The sequence below is a fragment of the Mus caroli genome, unplaced genomic scaffold (genome assembly GCF_978045245.1).
Source record: "Mus caroli unplaced genomic scaffold, Mus_caroli_1 scaffold_13, whole genome shotgun sequence".
NCBI classification, from domain to species: domain Eukaryota; kingdom Metazoa; phylum Chordata; class Mammalia; order Rodentia; family Muridae; genus Mus; species Mus caroli.
The window spans coordinates 75,914,162-75,934,459 of NW_028227268.1; the positions used below are offsets into that span (position 1 = coordinate 75,914,162).

General features: G+C 39.1%; 1 protein-coding gene across 1 annotated transcript in view; it reads left to right on the forward strand.

Moving 5' to 3' along the window:
* Positions 1-20,298, forward strand: part of Sgcd (sarcoglycan delta) — a 425,306-nt gene that overhangs the window by 4,551 nt on the left and 400,457 nt on the right. Inside the window, exon 2 of the mRNA XM_021177343.3 lies at positions 18,143-18,331. Coding sequence (XP_021033002.1) covers positions 18,143-18,331 — 189 coding nt within the window. The remainder of the gene's footprint in view (positions 1-18,142; positions 18,332-20,298) is intronic.

Here is a 20,298-nt window from a genome sequence, read left to right on the forward strand (position 1 = left end):
TATACAACAGTGTCTGCATTTGGTGGTTGATTATAGTATGGATCCCTGGATGGGGCAGTCTCTGCATGGTCCTTCCTTCCATCTCAGCTCCAAACTTTGTCTCTGTAACTCCTTCCAGAGTATTCCAAAATACCAATGGGGTATTTTGTTCCCCATTCTAAGGAGGAATGAAATATACACACTTTGATCTTCCTTCCTCTTGAGTTGTGTTTTGCAAATTGTATCTTGGGTATTCTAAGTTTCTGGGCTAATATCCACTTACCAGTGAGTGCATACCATGTGTTTTCTTTTGTAATTGTGTTACCTCACACAGGATAATATTTTTCTAGTTATATCCATTTGCCTAAAAATTTCATAAATTCATTGTTTTTAATAGCTGAGTAGTACTCCATTGTGTAAATGTACCACATTTTCTGTATCCATTCCTCTGTTGAGGGACATCTGGGTTCTTTCCAGCTTCTGGCTATTATAAATAAGGCTGCTATGAACATAGTGGAGCATTTGTCCTTCTTACCGGTTGGAACATCTTTTGGATATATGCCCAGGAGAGGTATTGCTGGATCATCAGGTAGTACTATGTCCAATTTTCTGAGGAACCACTAGACTGATTTCCAGAGTGGTTGTGCAAGCTTGCAATCCCACCAGCCATGGAGGAGTGTTTCTCTTTCACCACATCTTTGCCAGCATCTGCTGTCACCTGAATTTTTGATCTTAGCCATTCTGACTGGTGTGAGGTGGAATCTCAGGGTTGTTTTGATTTGCATTTCCCTGATGATTAAGAATGTTGAACATTTTTTCAGGTGCTTCTCAGCCATTTGGTATTCATCAGTTGAGAATTCTTTGTTTAGTTCTGTGCCACATTTTTTGATTTTCTGGAGACCAGCTTCTTGAGTTCTTTGTATATATTGGACATTAGTTCCCTATCGGATTTAGGATTGGTAAAAATCCTTTCCCAATCTGTTGGTGGTCTTTTTGTCTTATTGACGGTGTCTTTTGCCTTGCAGAAGCTTTGCAATTCTATGAGGTCCCATTTGTCCATTCTTGATCTTATAGCACAAGCCATTGATGTTCTGTTCAGGAATTTTTCCCCTTTGCCCATATCTTCGAGGCTTTTCCCCACTTTCTCCTCTATAAGTTTCAGAGTATCTTTGACCACAGTTTTTGTCATTAAAAAGAAGAAGAAGAACCAAATATATTTGAAGTAATTATTTCTTTTGTTAAAAAGACACAAGTTCTAAGACAAGAGAGAGGATTGCTTGCTTAAGAAGCACAGGCAATCTAGCATAGAGGCAGTGTTTCTGGGTTCCTGACACCAAGTCTGGGTTATGAGTGTGATTTAAGTGTTCTTGCTCAGTAATGATGCCTAGCTACACTTTAGAAGTCATATTAGACAGAAAAAAAAAACATTATACTGGGGTCTAAATAAGAGAAGACACCCCAGAAGACACCAATGCCCATAGTTCTCAAAACCTACCAAATCTGAAGTGAAAGTTGGAGAATTCTCAGTTCTAAAAATGTCTTACCCTCAGGTTTTGTCCAATCCAAGTCAAACTACAGGTCAGGATTGGGGCTTGTGAAATACCATTTTGACTTTTGCCTACTGCAGAAATCCTAGTCTAGCATTGATAGCAAATGCCAGAAAGATGTGACACAACATCTTGAGTGACAGCTTCCCTTGCTCTACCATGAGGCAGGTTTGGGGCTGTTCTTTTTTTCTCTCATGCATGATCAAAGCGAGCCCAATATGCTTCTGTGCACGGTGGAGCTCGTTGTCTTCCTCGTGGCCTCTGAAGCTAGATACGATGGTGATGGTGGCGGTTGATATTGACATGGGCTTTGAAAACAGAATAAACATTGCTGGTAGAAATCTCTAGAAGGTCTTGGCTCCACACTTTTCTGGATCTCAGGATTAAAGGGCTTCTCTCTCAAGAGAGAAGGCTTTAAAGATTCTTTGCAGCTTCTCAAAACCTATCATTTCTACAATCTCAAGGGAGCTACTCCCCCTTCAAAAGTATCTCTTCATCCTCTTTCCTGAGTTTGAACCTCTTGAAATATTTTATCCCATCTTTCCATCATTCTTACCCATGCTGTTGTCTTTATCTTCCCCCTGTAATACACGAATTAACCTCTATTTGACAAAAGAAAAACTATCTTTGTGAACTTTACTCATCATCTAAGCAAGAAAGGGAGTGGATGCCAGGGAGAAGGGAGTATGGCAAATAAAAAAAGATGAAATGACCATGTCATAGCAAAAGAGGTGTAAAGCTGAGAATTGGATTCAGGCTCTATTAGGATCCCAACTCTGCAACCTTAGCCAGCTTTCACTATCAGCTTGGGCCCCAAGTCCTAGTCTTTAAATGAACTAAGATAATGTCTGCTGTATGATGTGTTGCGAATACACATAAGGTGAAGCCCTCTGCATAGTGAACATTCTCAAATTTAGGCATATGTTTGCTTAGCATTCACTATTATGGCATCAAGTAAACTGAAAAGGAACTAAGTAACCAGATCATGATAAAGACAATCAGGCCGAGAGAGAAGCCTGTGTGCTGAGTTGCTCAGCTTCCCTTCGGTGTGCATTTCTTCTGTGTCGCTCTGTCCCTGTTACTTCACCTTTGCTGCCACTTGGCAAGGTGACTGTCTTCATTATTGCTTCAGATTCCTGCTGCCAAATGTGAGCCACCTCCTCTAAAGGAAAACTTGTAAGCTCTGGCCCCTGACCTGACTCTCAGCTGGGCCTGCAGAACTCACAGAGGACCGTGTCACCATGGTTCACTTCCTGTATAAATCCTGTGAGATTGGACTGGTAGCAGCTTTTTGCTGATGGTTGTGATGCGGGGTATGTGTAGGTGGCTGTGGATACAGATGCTTTATTCTTCTCATTTTAACCACTAAAGCAATGGTGCCTATTAAAGCAAGCACAATTCCCTGATAAAGACAATACTGCCAGGGATCAGAGAGAGAGAGTCCCTCTCTGAACAAAACACATTTCCAATTCCTCTGATAGGATCAGACTCACTTGTGAATGTCCTGTCTTCCACAAGATGTGTTTTGAATGCCTGGAGGCCCTGCCACTACTTGCCAAGGTTGAAGTGGTCAGCCACTAATTTTGGCTTTCACCGAGCTCTGAGTTAATAAGAACCAGGGTGAGCTACGTTCTTCAAGCAGCTCCTTACTGTCCCGCTGTAGTAACTTTGACTGAGGTTGTGGCCTGTACATGCTATAGTTCATGAAAGAAGACTGCTGAAAGTTGCTTATCTGGGAGCTGAGCTGCACTGTTCTTCTATTCCAATGTGGCCATGTGGCTGTCTTCTCCCTTCTCTTTCGTTAAGATCTTTCTGGCTCTTTCCCTTTATTGTTTTATTCAGTGTCGCCATTACATTTCCTCTGTGATTCCTCTCTTGTCAAGTACCTGTTCAATAAACATTTGCTTTGCTCTAGCAGGCAAGGTGCAGGGAAGGGGTGAGTCTGGACAGTGTAACTTTGACTGTGCCATGACAAACATCGGTCCCAACATGGACTATGTACTTTAGAAAGGATGGTTGCTTCACTATATGAGAAAGCTGCCTACAATATATTACACACTGAGGATCCAAATAGAAGACATCAAATGAACAATGGATTTCATTTCATCCATGTGCTCTCCTATGAATTCATTTTCACTCACAAAGTGATTTTGCTTTGCTTTGCTTTGTTGAGACTGGGTTGTCACTCTGTAAACCAGGTTAGCCTTAAATTTCTGATGCCTGCATAGGCTCCCAAGTGCTGGGTTTATGGCTGTGTATAGCCATGATCATATTATTTATTTTTTCTTTTCTTTTTTTCCAATTCATTACTTAGCTACATCCTAACATAACTCATGAAGATCTGAGTGTCTAGGTGACCCATTAAAACCAAAGATGTATATCTGTGGTCTCTCTTGCCATGGCACCATGGTAGATGGGTTCTGGGTAGCTCTTCTTCCTTTGAGAGGAACACTGCTCCTTCACCCATTTGTGCTACCAATGAGTAAGCATTTACATGGCTCAATTCGGTTTGCCTCAGGAGAGTTTCTCAATAGAACTCTAGGACACAGTGACTCAAAGAATCCTTTCTCAGTTCTCTTGAAGTGGGATTTATTGAATGGAATTGTGAAATTGTGGCTTAATTCTTCACAAGAACACCACTGAGATAGGTTGAGTATCTTATTAAAGAGAAGTACACAAGCTATGGTAGTGGCCAGGAATACAAGTCTCACAGTGAGATGTTCAAACAATCACATGAATGGCAACTGCAATTAAAAAGTTGTAAATATGGGAGAGACCAAAATCACTGTACATAGGGGTAGGGGTTGTTTTACAAAAGGCATGAAGGGCTGGAGAAAAGGCTCAGTAGTTAAGGATATGCACTGTTTTTTTTTTTTTTTTTTTTTTTTTTTTTTGCAGAGGACCAAACATTGGTTGCCAACACTCATGTTGAGTGGCTCATAAACACCTGAAATTCCAGGTTCAGATGATCCAGTGCCCTCTTCTGGCTTCTGTGGATATCTGTACTCACATGTATATAGCCCAACATAGATATACATGGAAACACACATAATTTAAAGAAAATAAATCTTTTTTAAAAAAAAGTACATGAGAAGAATCTAGAGAGTGATAAATAATGTCCTGTCTTATTTACAAATAAGCACAGCACAGATGTCTAAAATCCATTGAGTTCTCTAGTTACTATCTGCATATATTCAGTGCGTGCAAATTATATTTTGATAGACATAAATGCATTTCTGTATGTACTCCTCCAACTCATAGCATGGGCAAAGAATGTTTAACAAAAGGCATATGTTTTTAAAAGTTTTTATTTATTTTATGTATATATGAATGTCTGTATACCACCATCAATGCAGGTATACACAGAGACCAGAAGAAGTTATCAGATCCTGGTGTGGAATTGTGCTAGGAATAGAGCCTGGGTCATCTGGTAGAGCTGCAAGCAGCAGGTGCTCTTGGCCACTGAGACATCTCTCCTGCTCTATCTTATAACTTTATTGTCATGCTTGTACCTGTAAAGTTCGAATTTTTATATAAAGTAAAATGATAGAAAATGAGATAAACATCTCCTTTTAGACTACAGATTTCATTTCCAGCATCCAGAATCACAGGTAATAGCTGAAGATCTTTGCCACCCAATTGTCAAGGGAGAATCCACTGAATCAATGGTAATTTTATGGAACCACCAAATCACTATAGAAGGATGCATCCATTTGCTGGAGCTGTTTTTCATGATGCTATAAAAATTTATGGCTTTGAGAGGCTTTGCTTCCCATGAGAAAAATTCCTATTCTTAGAGTAACACATACCCTGACTGAATTAGATATGGCACTTAATCAAATATTATTTTTGACAAACTTAATAATATTTATGTTTAAAAATTCTGACAAAGATGATTTTAAATTAAATTCTTAATTAGCAATCATACTGGCCTACATGACTATTTGCCTATATCTGAGAGCATTTTAACAACAAAATGAGAATAGGGTTTTTAGCCAGGGTTTGCAGACTGAGTGAATTGGGGAAAATTACTAAATCTCCCAATTTCTCAGTTGTCTTGCATGTCTAACTCAGATACTAATAATCATAGGCTGTAACAGTTAAATAAGTTCAGCAAAACATTTAAAGCCAGGTGTGGTGTTGGAAGACAAGAGGATTGCCATGAATTTGAATTCAGTCTGGGCTACAGTCAATAATACCAAGAGACACCAAGAGCACATGGCCCTCTAAGTCAACTAAGCAGGGCTAATACGAGCACATACAAACTGAAATGGCAAGCACAGAGCCTGTGTGGATCTGTGTTAGATCTTCTGCATATATGTAATGGTTGTTGGCTTGGTGTTTGATGGGGAGGCTTGGTGTTTCAGGGAAACGTCTGACAGTGGAAGGCAGCGAGCAGTATCTCTAACTCTTTTGCCTGTTCTTGGGACCCCTTTCCTCCTCCTGCCTTGTGTAACCTTGGTGTGAGGGTTTGTACTTAGTCCTACTGTATCTTGTGCTGTGATTGGTTGAGATCCCTGGGAGGTATGCTCTTTTCTAGAGTGGAGGGGAGACTTGGAGGAGTAGAGGGAGGGGAAGCTGCAGTTGAATTTATATAAGAGAAAAATAAATAAAAATTTAAAAACTAAAACCAAGTAAATGAAAAGTTTAGGACTTATACTATGCGATAGTAATTTATCCATGTTTTACATAAAAAAGCTGGAGGTTTTCTCATGGTGCATCCTTGAGTATTAGAAAGTGTGTATGCCATGCTTCAGGGCAGGGAAATGAATGAAACAAGTGTTCACATGGGAAGTACCAAGGCTGGGAATTTCTGGGAAACTTACATTTTCTCTATTTAGCAGACTTTTATTAGGCAATAATAAATAATAAACCTGTGACCTTAAGTACCTATAACTTCTGAAACCTACGTTTCTCACCTGTTAGGGAAGAATGGGGTTCTATGTTGCCCACAAACTCTTCAAGCTTTGGGTCTCAAGCATCATTATATTATGCTGCAGCCCTGCCCTTAAGCTTCAGAAAAAGCTGTGGGAGCTTAGCCATGAGTGTCCTCATCTGGCTTTTGTCAGAAGCATCCATGGGGATTTGGGCAGCTCTGGCCCTGTGCAGTGAAGGGTGCCTGGTGAGCTGAATGGATCCCCAGACAGTAGCCATGATAGATGGACATAGCTTCCTTTGCTTATACAGATGACCGAATTAAGCCTTCAGTCAGGATTTTGATGACTTCTGTTCAAGACTGTCCTCAACACATTCATCTCTGATCCTCAACTTGAAACATCAAGTACCACATTTAGATGAAGTCTGAATTCTTTATAAAACCAAATCTCCATCAGTTCTTGAGTCTTTAAAATCCTTGCTCAAATACAGCATTCATGAGGCCATGCTGTCCCTTGATCATTCCTACAAGGCATTCATCCCCTGTCATAAATAAAACATACTTGTGTTCTTATGTTGGATATCAGTCTCCTCTATCGCTACTTCTTACCTGCCATGAGACCAGGGAGGGGGTCTTTTGGTTTGTTCATTGATGTAGTGCAACAGGAGGAGCTGACCTGAAGAAAAACTTGGACTTGGCAGGGCATGGCAGTGATTAGGGACATGTAAATGCACACCACAGACCTCTGTGGTAATTCTAAGTGCCTTGTTTTGCATTAAGGGACAGCAGGGTCTTTGCCTCACTCCCCATGTAATACAAAGAAAAGATGGGCTGAGACTCTAACTTAAATAAATCCTACATAGGGGTTCTTGAGAATATCCCTGCATCCCTTGGGTCCCTTATTTCTTTCATGACAAAATGGCTTTAAGCCTGTTAAGCTTCCAGCAATTGTCAGGAATAGACACATTCCTATGTCTATAATGATTAGTATGAATGTGCACATGTGCATCACCAATACCTTTCTGTCTAAAGCAACTTCAGTGGCATCTCACACTTCTACCCTCTAGAATGGTGAGCATTAATGTTCATAATGATACTGAATTATCTTCTGGCTCATTAGAAGAGAGTATTTTATACTTACATGCAAATTATCTGCTCTTATTACTTAATATTTATGTGGTAGAAACTTACCTGTTTGTATGTACGCACTCATCTCTTACATTCCAGAGCTTTTTCCACGTACTTCTGTGACTAGCATTTTAGAGTCTATGCTCATTTTAACATTTATGTAACTACTTGCCCCATGTTCTCCTGCCCTTGAACCTGCTTCCTCACTCTTTTCCAACAGTAAATGGCTTTCTCATTTCCCTTGATGTTTTGCTAGAACCTTTACCTGCTGTTGGACACCTGAGCTCTCCCATGCCCTGCCCCTGGCATCAGAGGTGTCTGTTAGCTGTACTTGCCCAATAGTCATCACACTGGAAGAGTGCCCTGCCCATCCCTTCTATATCTTTACAGGTCTAGACATGATTGTATCTCCCCAGAAGATATCAGTAGTCACAGACTTGACTCCAAGGCTCCATTCTCATCTGTGACAGCCCAGCTAGAGCAATATGGTCATCTCATCCTGACATCTTGCTTCTGCAGTGTTGGTTTACAGTGCAATGATATCATAGCTGAGGTCTGACTACAGATTGTGTGAGCTCTTAGCAACATGAATCCATACTTGTTTTCAATTTCTCATTGGCCTTCAATGATCCAGAAAATACCCTTTACACATGTCAAGCGAACTCCCTCCCCAAGGCCTCACTACACCTGCTGGGTCTCTTTCCTCCACAGGGGCTTCCCCTTATGCTTATTCACTTCTCTGTTTCCTTCTCCCATCTTTTGGAGGAGTCCCTGCAACACAAGCAGAGCCACAGACATCATCCTCTGCCTCTGCTTCACTTTTTTCTTCATAACATTGATTGTGAAGGATATGGACATGAAGTTACATGTGTACTTGCATATTGGACTTTCTGTTGCAGAGATGGAATTCCTAGACTAAGGTAAAAGCAGCAAAAAATTTATTTGAGCTCAGGATTTCAGAGGTTTCTGTCATGATGGCAGGAGAATATGACAAAGAAGAACAGCATGAAAATTGGGAAACAGAGAGAATGCTATCTCCCCAGTCTCCAGTGGCTAGGGTGGTACTGCCCACATTGAGGGTGGGGCTGCATCCCTTACTGAGCCCTTTCCAGAAAAGAGCTTCCACAGATACAACCCAGCTGTCTTGCACACATCTGCTAAGTGTGTTTCAATCGGATTTTAAGTTGATGATCAGTATTTCTTTTCGTTTCTTGGCAAATATACAAGTTCTACAAGAGTTACAGAGTCAGTTTTGTTGCCTGGTGTCTACATATCATAGAAACTCTTAAGTACTGGTTGAAAGGAAATGCAGGAAAGAGTAAAAAAAAATTTCAAAATAACCTCAGCCTCATACATACACACACACACACACACACACACACACTCACATACACACTCACACACACACACACACACACACTTTTCACATATATATGAAAGCTGAGGCTATATATATACAAACATACATATAAATATATATAATATACATGTATAATGTGGCCATACAATTTTAAATTGTATAGCTTTTTTAAAAAGAAAAAGTAAGTGTTGTGATTTTATTTGTAACTGCAGCTCTTAGGAGGTAGAGGCAGGAGGATGAGGATATCAAAGATAAACCTTGTATACAGGATAGCCTAAGTTATCCTAGAACTCTGAAGCCTTATATACAGGATAGCCTAAGCTATCCTAGAACTCTGTCTCAAATTTTAATTTTTAATTAAGTAAATAAATAAATAAATAAACAAATTCCTGTGTGTTTGCTGTTGCTTAGTTAAATAAGACAACTTAGATTTAGAATAGCCTATGAAATGACCTCTTCCTGGTATAGAAAGGCAAATTCAAATGTGTGTGTGCTTTGAACATATATAGTGAACATGGGCTCTATATGTATTGGCCATGTCTGGAGTTATTTTTTAGGTCTAGAAAAGTAGTTGCTCCAAGGGAGAAAGGCTAAGAGTGAGATGGGGTTTTCTTAAATGTCTGCCCCTTTAAACACACGGATCTAATTTTCAATTTAAGTTGTTTAAGATTTATATATCCCAAATCTCTGGAAGCTAAACTGTATGATTCCTCACTTTAAAATCAATCCAAATATTCATTTTAAAAGAAAATGTTCTTAGGCTGTAAACAGCCATTGACTTTCCTGGATGAATTTTGTGAGGAAAAAAAAAAGTTGATTATTACATCAAATCTCAAAGTGACAAATTTGTTAAAAATTTTCTAAAGTTTGCCAGATTCTAATAATCCAGGACTAATGTTAATATGGCTGAATGAAAACAACCCTTCACAGCAAATAGTTTAAAATCAGGAAGCTCAAAATTGTCACGGCTAATAGAAGGTTGTGCATGTGCCAAGATAATCCAGAATGGTTCACATGCCACAATCAGCTCTGAAAACTCTAATGAGCCTGTACAGGAACTTCTGCCTGCTATTTATAAAAACTCATTAGGAGTTGTGCAATTATGTAATTTGGGTTTACTTTTTCATATTACCAGAACTGTTGACATGAGGCATCACCAAAACATTACACCCCACTCTCTTGATTTGCATCATGCTCATTTCCAAATAGGAAAATACGGGGGCTTGTTGTTCTGCAATTGACCCTAGCTCTGTCAAAGATGTGTGATCCATTTACTGGCAGCTATCCATTCTCTACGAACTCAGTGCTTTCTCTTTTCTGGGCTCACTCAAGTCGTGGGCATAAGCATGGTGTTCAGCAACCTGAAGATTGCTATGACTCCTTTGGAAACTAGCTTCCTTCCAGTTCTCACCTTGTCAAGACTGGCTTTCTGGGGCCACAGTGGGTTGATGGTCTCTGTTTTCTGTAATGGAATCCTCCATGCTTTCTTCCTGGCAACTAACTCAACTTCTAAGGTTTCAACTGATGAGAGTGTTTGCTGTTGGCCTCTCTCATTGACTTAGGAGGTTGATGAAAGCACAGATGGAACCACTTTCATCCTTGTGAAGAGCAATGAATTCCAGAAACAACCTATAGTAACTGGTACATTGGGTAGTCAGAAGTTCGGTTTGCTTTTAGCTTTGCTTTATTTCTTTCTATGGAAAAGGTAGGGACCCTCAATTTTTTTCAATGCATAGTATGTAGCTACATGGATAACTATACTCATACCTTTTTTTTTTTTTTAATCTTTCAAAATGCTATGGCTGGAGATAAGTGGTAGAGTGGTTCTCTCAGATGCATGATATGGGCTCAATGTCCCATATGTCCCAAAACAGGATTGTACCAAAGTATATATTATATTTTGAGCATGTCCCCTCAAATAAATCTGTACCTTGCCGTATGAAATAAGATACTATGATGTATAATGGTCAGCAGAGTCAAACACCATTAAAAATTTAACTGCTGGCCAATGCCTTCACTGTGAACCATCCCTGACTAGCAGAGCTAATCAAGGCCCATCACATTTTCCATGATTATATAAAAAAGAAAAAAATAAAGACAATGACTGGGAACCTTGATTACATTAATATACCTTTAAATTTTATTTTGTTTTTTTAAAAACATCATTTCCCAAAGCCTAATGTATTCTAATGCTTCAAATTATAAAGACATCCTTGTAAGTATATTATAACTAACTCTTACACTTGGGAAGAAAGAATCTTATTCTTATTAGAAAGAACTTTCCTGGAACTAAAACATTAACAGAAGACAGAAACTTGTGGCTTCTGGCAATAACCAACCATCACATGTCAGCCCACCAAGTATACCAGCTGTGTGGTTTTTGCCTAAAACAGTCCAGTGTTCCTCTATCTAGCAATGAACTGTGAGATGGACAATAGAGCATTTTCCTAAGCAATTCCTTGACACCAACTGTATTTAGGAAGGTGCATCATAATAACATTACTGAGCTCCTGTCCTTATTCCCTATGTTTGTAAGGATGCTCAGTCTTATTACAGAAGTGCACACGACACCATGAAGCTCTGTAGCTTCCTTAAGTAAAGAGACAATGGCTACGGTGTCTAAGTACAAAGGTTGGCCCAGGCTACCAGTCCTTATATTTTCTTTATCCATTCATTGTTGAGCCATACTTAGGCTGATTCCGTAGCTTGGCTCTGTGGATAGTGCTATAATAACCATGAATGTGCAGGGATCTCTGTGGTCTGCTGAGACAGGGTCCTTTGTACCAGTAGAAATTCAGATGATAAGTCTATTTTTAGTTTTTTTTTCCACAGTGGCTAGACAAAATCGCATCTGTAGCTGCCACGTAGAAGTGTTCCATTTGCTCACATCCTCATGAGCATTTGTTGTTACTTGTTTGCAGTGATAACCATTCTGACTGGGCTGAGATGGCATCTCAATGTAGTTTTTGGTATTTTATTTCCCTGATATCTACAGCTGCTGGAAACATATCTAATGGTCATTTGTAGTCCACTTTTGAGAATCATCAGTTTATTTCAATGGCCCATTGGTTGATACAGGTTATTTCTATCTATTTAAATTTAGCCTTTGGCTTTCTTCATGTATTCAATCACCTAGTCTGAGAGTATGATTGATTATAACATTAATCACTGACTATTTATGCTCATCTAATAGTAAGGCAAGAGAAAGTTTGCTATATTCATCCCCTGGAAAGTAGAACCCAATTATACTTTATACATGAGAAATAGATTATATTTAAGTCAGCTGGCCTTGTTTGTAAACAGGTGAACACTGAAAATAGCCTCGTGGAAGTGTGGAGTGATGCTTTGGATGGAAGCATTCTTGGCACTAGTATGATAAAAGCCAAAGGCTGTGCATGCTTTTATCCCCTGTCCTCTGAAGGCTGCTTTCTGGCTTACAGTTAGAGGGTATGTATGCTCTACTGAACATTGCTAAAACTTTCATGCCTTCATTTATTGGAAAGACCTACCATATGACACACTTGTGATGCTATTGGAAATCAAGAGGATGTTAAATACCAAGAAGAGATGAGTCTATATTCAGAAAAATGCATAATGTTAAAACATTCTACAAAAAAAGCATAAAGAAAATTTTGAATACTAATGGAAATTAATACTGCCTTATGAATTTTTTAAAATATCATACATACAATGTATTCTGATCATATTCAACCCATACTTCCCTCCTTACTCATCCAAGATTCATCCTCAAACACCACCTTCCAACTTCATCCTCCTATTTTTAATAACACACTGAGTCCAGCATATGCTGCCCACTTATATGTGCATGTAGGGCTAGCCACTGGAGTGTGGTTGAGCTAAAAGTTGCACCTTTAAGAAAACTGAGTCTTCGAGCCAGTCAGTGGTAGTGAACACCTTTAATCCCAACACTTGGAAGGCAGCCAGATATCTATGAGTTCAAGACCAGCCTAGCCATGTCAACATAGTGAGTTCTAAGACAGCCAAGGCTCTATAGAAAAACCTTGTCTTGAAAAAAAAAAAAAACCCAACCAACCAACAAAACAAACAAATAAACAAAAAATGTGACTACCTCTCCTAGCCATGAACTGTCCATATCTCCTCAGCTAGGAATAGGGGCTCATGAGCCCCTCTATTTCCATGCTGGGGTGTTGGCTGTGCAGGTCTTATAAAGTCTTGTGAGGACAGCTACAGCAACTGCAAGAGCAACGATCCTATCATGTCTAGAAGACACTGATTTTTGAAGGAACTTAATCCTTTCCTCTTCTATGAAAGAAAATGTACTAGGAAGCATTTTTGGCTGGATATGATTTGTTTCCCTGAACTATTCACATCTGTGCAGTTACTGAATGTGTGATGGCTATTGAAGACGGAGAAAAAGTTGTTAGTCACCATCATGCAACAAATATATTTAACCACACCATCAAGATGTGGATACTGCTATACACTTTGCAAGTTTATGGGTTGATTTTGATCTCATATACTGCTGTGGTGGTTTATTGCCTTTCAAATAGACCAAAACTTCTCACTAGGGTCTCCAGGGCCCAGCCTCTTCTTTTTAGCCACTCTTTTAACCCTATCTCAGCCCATTTCTGCTTTCACTGTCTCAAGCCAGACCTGTGGCTGCCTGTACTGTCTGTTCTCTCCCTTCCACCCCCCAAACCCCCACCTAGAATGCTTTAGTTCTACTTGTATATTTCCCTGTTGTTGTCCTTTGAGATATTGCATCAGACATTGCATCCTGATGAAGTTCTTTCATGGCCAGTCATTATAAAATGATTTTCTTAATCCTAAACTGGAGTTAGCAGATGAAGCTGGATTTTGTCTTCATAGAGGTACAATATGAATGGACAACATCCAGTACTCATCTCTAAGGGGAAAGAGAGCTTTGAGTCATAACATGATTTTGGAAAAAAAAATGAAGGACAGATCTAGAAAATAATCAGAGATGAAGAGAGTAAACGCAGAGGCCACAGTCTCACAAATGCAAAGCAAAACAAGATGGAAAAAAAAAAAGGCATGAATACCAGCCAGGAAGGATAATCGCAACCCACAAAACTTAAGAAGGTCTGAGGAAAATGAGCAATAAGAAAAGTCCTGTGCAGTTTGAAGATGGATGCTCCTAATAGACCATTCCAGTAGATGAAATTGTCACAGCTAACCAATGATATGAAAATCCTAAGCATTAGTGAGAATAAGAAAACAAATAAAAAACACCAAAGAATATGAAGAATGTACAGTTAAATTTACTGCTGCTCAGATTCTCTCTCTTGGTTCTATTAAGTCTATTGCTTGTTTCTGTTCTATCTGTTAAATGATAACCCCTAATAATAATAACCCAATAACAGAGGCTGCATTGTTAGGTCTTTATTTTTATATAAAAATTGTATAGGAGATGATCTAGTGAGTAGTTAGGCCCCAGTATAGCTGTTATAATGTTAATTGTTGCTTTAACAGTTAATTAATTCCAGATGGCAATAAAATCCACCACATTCCTTTAAAAATATATTTTAAAACTAAATAAAATTTTGAAATATGGTGCTGGAAAGAAAGGCTCCAGAAAGGAATGCCTCAAAGTCATTTAGCGCTGTGAAAGTAAGGACAAGAAAATGGTGACCTAGAGAGAAGCAGTGGCGACAGCACGAGCCTGGGTCACATTGCTGTGTCTAGCCTTGCTTTATGTTTTAGAGCATGCTAAAACAACTACCATTGACTGGCTCAAAGACTGAGTTTTCTTAAAGGTGTAACTTTTAGCTCAACCACATTCCAGTGGATAGGGGTTCATATGTCACATTCAGTTTGAGGCTTTCTAAAAATACAAATTCATGAGACACCCTGGCATACCTAAATTAGAATATCTTGGTGTGAAGCCAAATAATCTGTCTTTAACCCATCTCCCAGGGGGATTCTTAGGCTTCCTCAAGCATCATCCAGTGAGACCTTTATCCTGTCTCTTCCCTGGGCCCATGGAACACCTTTGCCTGTGGTGCTGCCCCAGGCCCTGCTATGTGTGGGGTTCTTTAGGGATGGAGCTGTGGAAGGATTTTAGACTTGTGAGTGTAGAGGCTCAAATAAACATGTTAGATGGTCATTGAAAACAAACAAACAAAGAAATTAAAACAAACTTAGGTTAAAACATTAATATGTATTTGGAATGAGAAAGGAAATTAAATCATTAACTTTTAAAAGGTGATATTCTAAAAGCTAGAATAATATTAAAATTCAACTACCTTACATCAATACTTTGGGTGGGTCACACTGCCTTCAGTTGTCTTTTTATTTGGCATCTGTTTATCACTGTAATTTTGTGTATAGACAGTACAAAAGATAATTGTCTCCCATGACAATTTTGGCAGAAATTTTTAATTAATGATGGTTATCATATATAAAGTTATAATTCTACTTAAAAATACATCCGTTGTACATAACATATAGACACAACTATTCTAATTAGTTCTACATTTCCCATATAAAACAAAAGGTAAGAAGAGTATTATTATGTGTGATAAACTGAGTATTTTCCTGAGAGTAGAGTATATTTCTGCTTTGCCTAGGTGACCATGAAAACTGAACTGTAAGTTTACGTTTTTACACATGTGAAAATGTCCTTCCCTTCTGGTATACCTCTTCTTTACTCTCCACATATTTATCGTGCTGCCCACTATGGGTCTCCCTTATCCACAGTGTGTCCTCTTGGTTAATACTGTCATGTCCCCATGTTTAGTGAGTAGGTGCTATGGATTGAAAGTAAAATTCCAATGACACATTCCAACAGCAGGAGAACCATCAAGGATGTGTCTGTATGGATACTGTAGGCCATGCAAATATATTTCACACCATCCCAGCTTTATGAACTCTTGGAAAGAGTTAAGTTTCCTCTTAATTGAATCTCCAAGGTACCTGCAAGTCTACCAAAGTGTCAATGTGAAGGGAAACTGAAGTAGAGAAAGACAGTGTCTAATAAACTCCATCAAGAGCATCCTTAACATTCAGGTCCATAGAAATATTTGACTGTGTTCTCACATTCCTGGGCCCTATTCTAGGTTGTTCAAAAGAAGCCTGTCCCAGTGAAGACCTGAAATTTCAACATCATTCATTGGGCAATAATTATTTTTCTAAGAAGGAACCAGAAGACAGATTTGAGATTGTCTCCCTTATTTGTTTTTAGCAATTCAACGAATTTAGATTGTTAATGAGAGAACACAGCATCTTCAGCCCATGTGGATTTCCCCCTGGTATGAGGTCAATGAACTGAGTTGCAGTACCTTACAGTTGCCTCATAAGACCTTCCAGTATAACCATTCCCAGTATAACCATTCCCAGTATAACCATTCCCAGGGATTTCCTCCCTGCTTTCCCTGCTCCTGGTTCATTTTGCAAACTTGGAGAGTGAAGAGGTGGGAATATGGTAGGAAAGCTAGGCCCCGTGCCACTGAGAGATAGCCATTAAATTATGCAGCAAAGGATCTGAATTCAAACCCTATGATTTGTCCAGGCTTTGAAATCCCCACAAGTCAATAATGGTGTTGGACAAAAACACTGCTTCTTGGGACCCCAAGGGTTCTTTGGAGATGTTTCAAGGAACTCTGCTTTCTTGATATTTAACATGATAGTTAGAAGATTTTATCTGAAAATAGTTATACTATAAAAAGAAATGCTAACAGGGAAGCTATGTTCTCAGGTGCTTTACAATATTTAGAACATGGTAGGCAGCTTTTTCCAATAATTTCCCTGACCCCAGGTTCTATTGTTGGAGATTAGAAATTATAATTCTTGGGTTATTTTTGGATTTTGGTACTTAGGTAAGGTTGAGTGATGACATTACAGACCAATAGAATTCAGGCTTGTCTACCTATATGGTAATGGGGGTAGGCAATGCTATTACTAGTTACTGGGTACTAAATCTATGATTGTTACTTGGTTAAACAGATTGTAGGTGCCTTTAAAAATGACATCGCTGATTTTGATATATACACCTATAACATAATTGCTTTTCGATGTAACCATTGTATTCTGCCAATTTATAACTATGTATTAAAAAATTCTTGATATCTGACTCCACCCTCTTACATTTTTTAAGCACATCTTTCCAGCAAATGATCATTTCATACCTAAATGAATAGTGACACTCTTAGTTGTGGCAACTCAAAGGGAAGCAGCTGAAGCAAGATGGTAGGAAATATAATGAGTTTCTCTCCATTTGCCCCAGAGCATTCTACCAATCAGACCTGCCGGGTCCATATGCCAAGATTCTTATGTGACTCATCTCCCTGCTGGGCCAATAGTCTTATGGTCATGTACAGAGGTTAATTTCTCTAAGCCTTACTAGAATCTTTCAGAAAACTAGCAGTTGGAAATTGAAGGGCCTTACAAATATGACTCCAAGACTGCATGATCATTGTCTAATTTCACAAAATGAATAAATAGGAAATAAATGTCTCATCTCCTTCAGGCTTCCAGAAGAGATTTTTTTTTCTCTTTATGATTGATCTTCATGCATAAAAGGGCCAGTGAGAGTGACTATGTTGCGTCTGTATCCTGTACAATACATCTTAATGTATAAGAGAGTTATTGGGAGCTGTGTGATAAAATTGAGATCATTGAATAGTGCAGCATTAGTCCTTGGCTGGTGATTCCCAGTGCAGTAGAAATTAACACACAGTAGACCAAGGTGTCATCACCATTCTTGGTGAAAGTTCAGCCATCAGCTGAAGTTGTATCCACAAGATTATTACAAACTCCATAAGGAGGATGCAAAGTTGTTTTCATTTGAGACTTTTGTTTTTAACTCTCAAAGTAAATTGCCTGGTTAGTTATTGTTATGCTACCCTCACGCATTCTCAAGGTTAATTTGTTTGCTCAGGCTAATGCCACATTGCATGCTAGGATTTTGGGGCCCTCTTCAAAACACAGATAGGAGTCTAAGGATTCCTTTAGAAAATGACTTCCAGGGCATGCTTCCTTCAAAGATGTGCATGAGTGTCTTTATGCTCATCAAGAAATAAGGTTGCATCAAATAAAGGGACTGAAGTGAGCACCCAGGAGAGCAGATTTCGTCCAGAGGGAGCAGAGTTAGAGTTGTCAGAAGGTGGGGGGTACAGTGAGCAGCCAGCAGTCGGCAGTCGGCAGCCAGCAGCCAGCAGCCAGCCACTGCTCTTCATCAGTTGATCCTCCCTGCTTTTTTCTTCCCTCTTTCAGAGGTTTTAATGTGAGTGGTTCTCTGCTTCCTTTCAGATGCCTCAGGAACAGTATTCCCACCACAGGAGCACCATGCCCAGCTCTGAGGGGCCACACATATACAAAGTGGGGATTTACGGCTGGAGGAAAAGATGCCTGTATTTCTTTGTCCTGCTCCTCATGATTTTAATACTGGTGAACTTGGCCATGACCATCTGGATTCTCAAGGTCATGAACTTCACAATTGTAAGTAAAACTGTTTAGATGTGTTAGGTCTCATTGGAGGAAAAGGAAGCATGGAGCCAGACAGCAAAGGAATGTAGGAAAGCAACTGTCCTGTGACCTGGCATTTGAGTTCAAGTTGAATATGAATACCAGCTTCTGTCTAATACCAGTGCTTCTGAGGCTGAGAATCCAAATGTAGAGTCATTCCTGTCACTTGAGGTATCTTATAGGTCTTTGCTCCATCATCTTAATGTTCCTCACCCTATAGTCTTTAACCACCTTGAGCAAGTAAATCAGAGAAAAATAAAGGATAAAATGAAATTCGTTTTCAGGAATTTTAGTAGCAACAATGAATCATTTCACCAGGCAAGAGTTGAAATGGACGAGCACAGCTGAGCTTCAAGAGTCATCTAAGGATGTTAGTAGTCAAATTACACCTGCTTGTAATTCGTCAGTGAACTGCACTGTGGTTCACTGACAATCTCCAGTTTGGGGCAAGAAATCTTTTCTGCTATTGCATGGGTAAGGTGGAAACAACAGGAAACCAGCTGTATCTTCTTGCTTTGTTAGTTTTTTTAGGGATGTGCTTTTTCACAAAATTCTTGCTTCTGGTGCTCAGGGTGTTATTTAGATCAGTCATGGACTTGCTGGAATTCAAGTGAAGAGGATACTGTTGCAAATATAACATGTGTATACTCTGAACTCTTTTTAATTTAGTGATTTGCGTCTGTAGAATCAATATAATTAACTTAACTAATGAGAAGGTCACAGATGCTAATCTGCTGCCCAGGGAATACATTTTCTCATTCTGATGTCAAAAGTTAATGGACAGGCAATAAAACAACTCCCTATTGATAAAGAAATAGTGACATAACAAAGTGAACAGTGATGTTTTCCTATGAAAACCCCCAGTAGGAACATGGATATTTGGGGTGTTTTGAATCACAAATGCATTTTTGTTCTTGGCTTGCTTGGAGTGTGTCTGCTGGTTGGTATGGTTTTTCCCTTTGTCGTTCTAACCTGAAAGTAATAGATCCTGATGCTTTCCCGCTGCCTTTATGCATCTCATGTTATATTTACCTCTCCAGGGGACAAGAGCTTGCATGTGTTTCCCAAACAAGCTGAGAATTTTATGCATAATTTCTCTGAGTGTCTTTGTCCATTACTCATGGTGGAACTCACTGGTACTTGGGTTAAATGTGGTGTCTATAAACCAAGTTTGAGATATGGCTTCAGGCTTAAGAATGAATCATTCCTTAATACTCAGAGTTAAAGTTCAGAAACATCCAACTGAAAGTAGCCCTAATGTTTCATAACTCTGTCTTGAAAATGTTTTGGTTACTTTATAGAATATAAAATAGCTTTCTGTATTCCAGCATCAGCTTTGGAAGAGAGCACTGGTCAATTTCCATGTGGCTGCTTTGAGTCCCAGGTCATCATTCTAGTGTGTTGGAACACATCATGATGTATTTGTAGATGGCACTCAATACATAAAATTTGGACATTGGTGTTTTTATGAATCTACAAGGTTCAGAGAAATATTTCAGTAAAGAAAAGGGTACAACCAAATTTTACCTAGTACTGGCAAGTGAGGGTGGGACAAAATGGACAAAGTTTCTAGCAATTTCTGTGGGAGATGCTGTCTTCATTCCATGAGGTTTTAAGTCCAGATGACTGCAACTGATGTTTATTGATATGACTATTCCATAGTGTTCTTAAAGTTAATATTTAAAATGTATAAACTGAAACAGCTTCTACACTATTAAATACTAATAGTTATACTAGTACTACAGTATTAAACATGAGAAAGCAAGCACTTAGGCTTAGCATAGACTTTATAAAACTTGACTATTGGTTGATATGTCAGGGTTGTGATAAAAAGACATTTTGGAAGAATTTCTGTTTTTGGCCAAAGGGAGAGTGAGATGGTCAGGCTCTGAAAGCATAATAGACTTTGTGACTTCTCCAGTGGAACTTCACTGAGGACC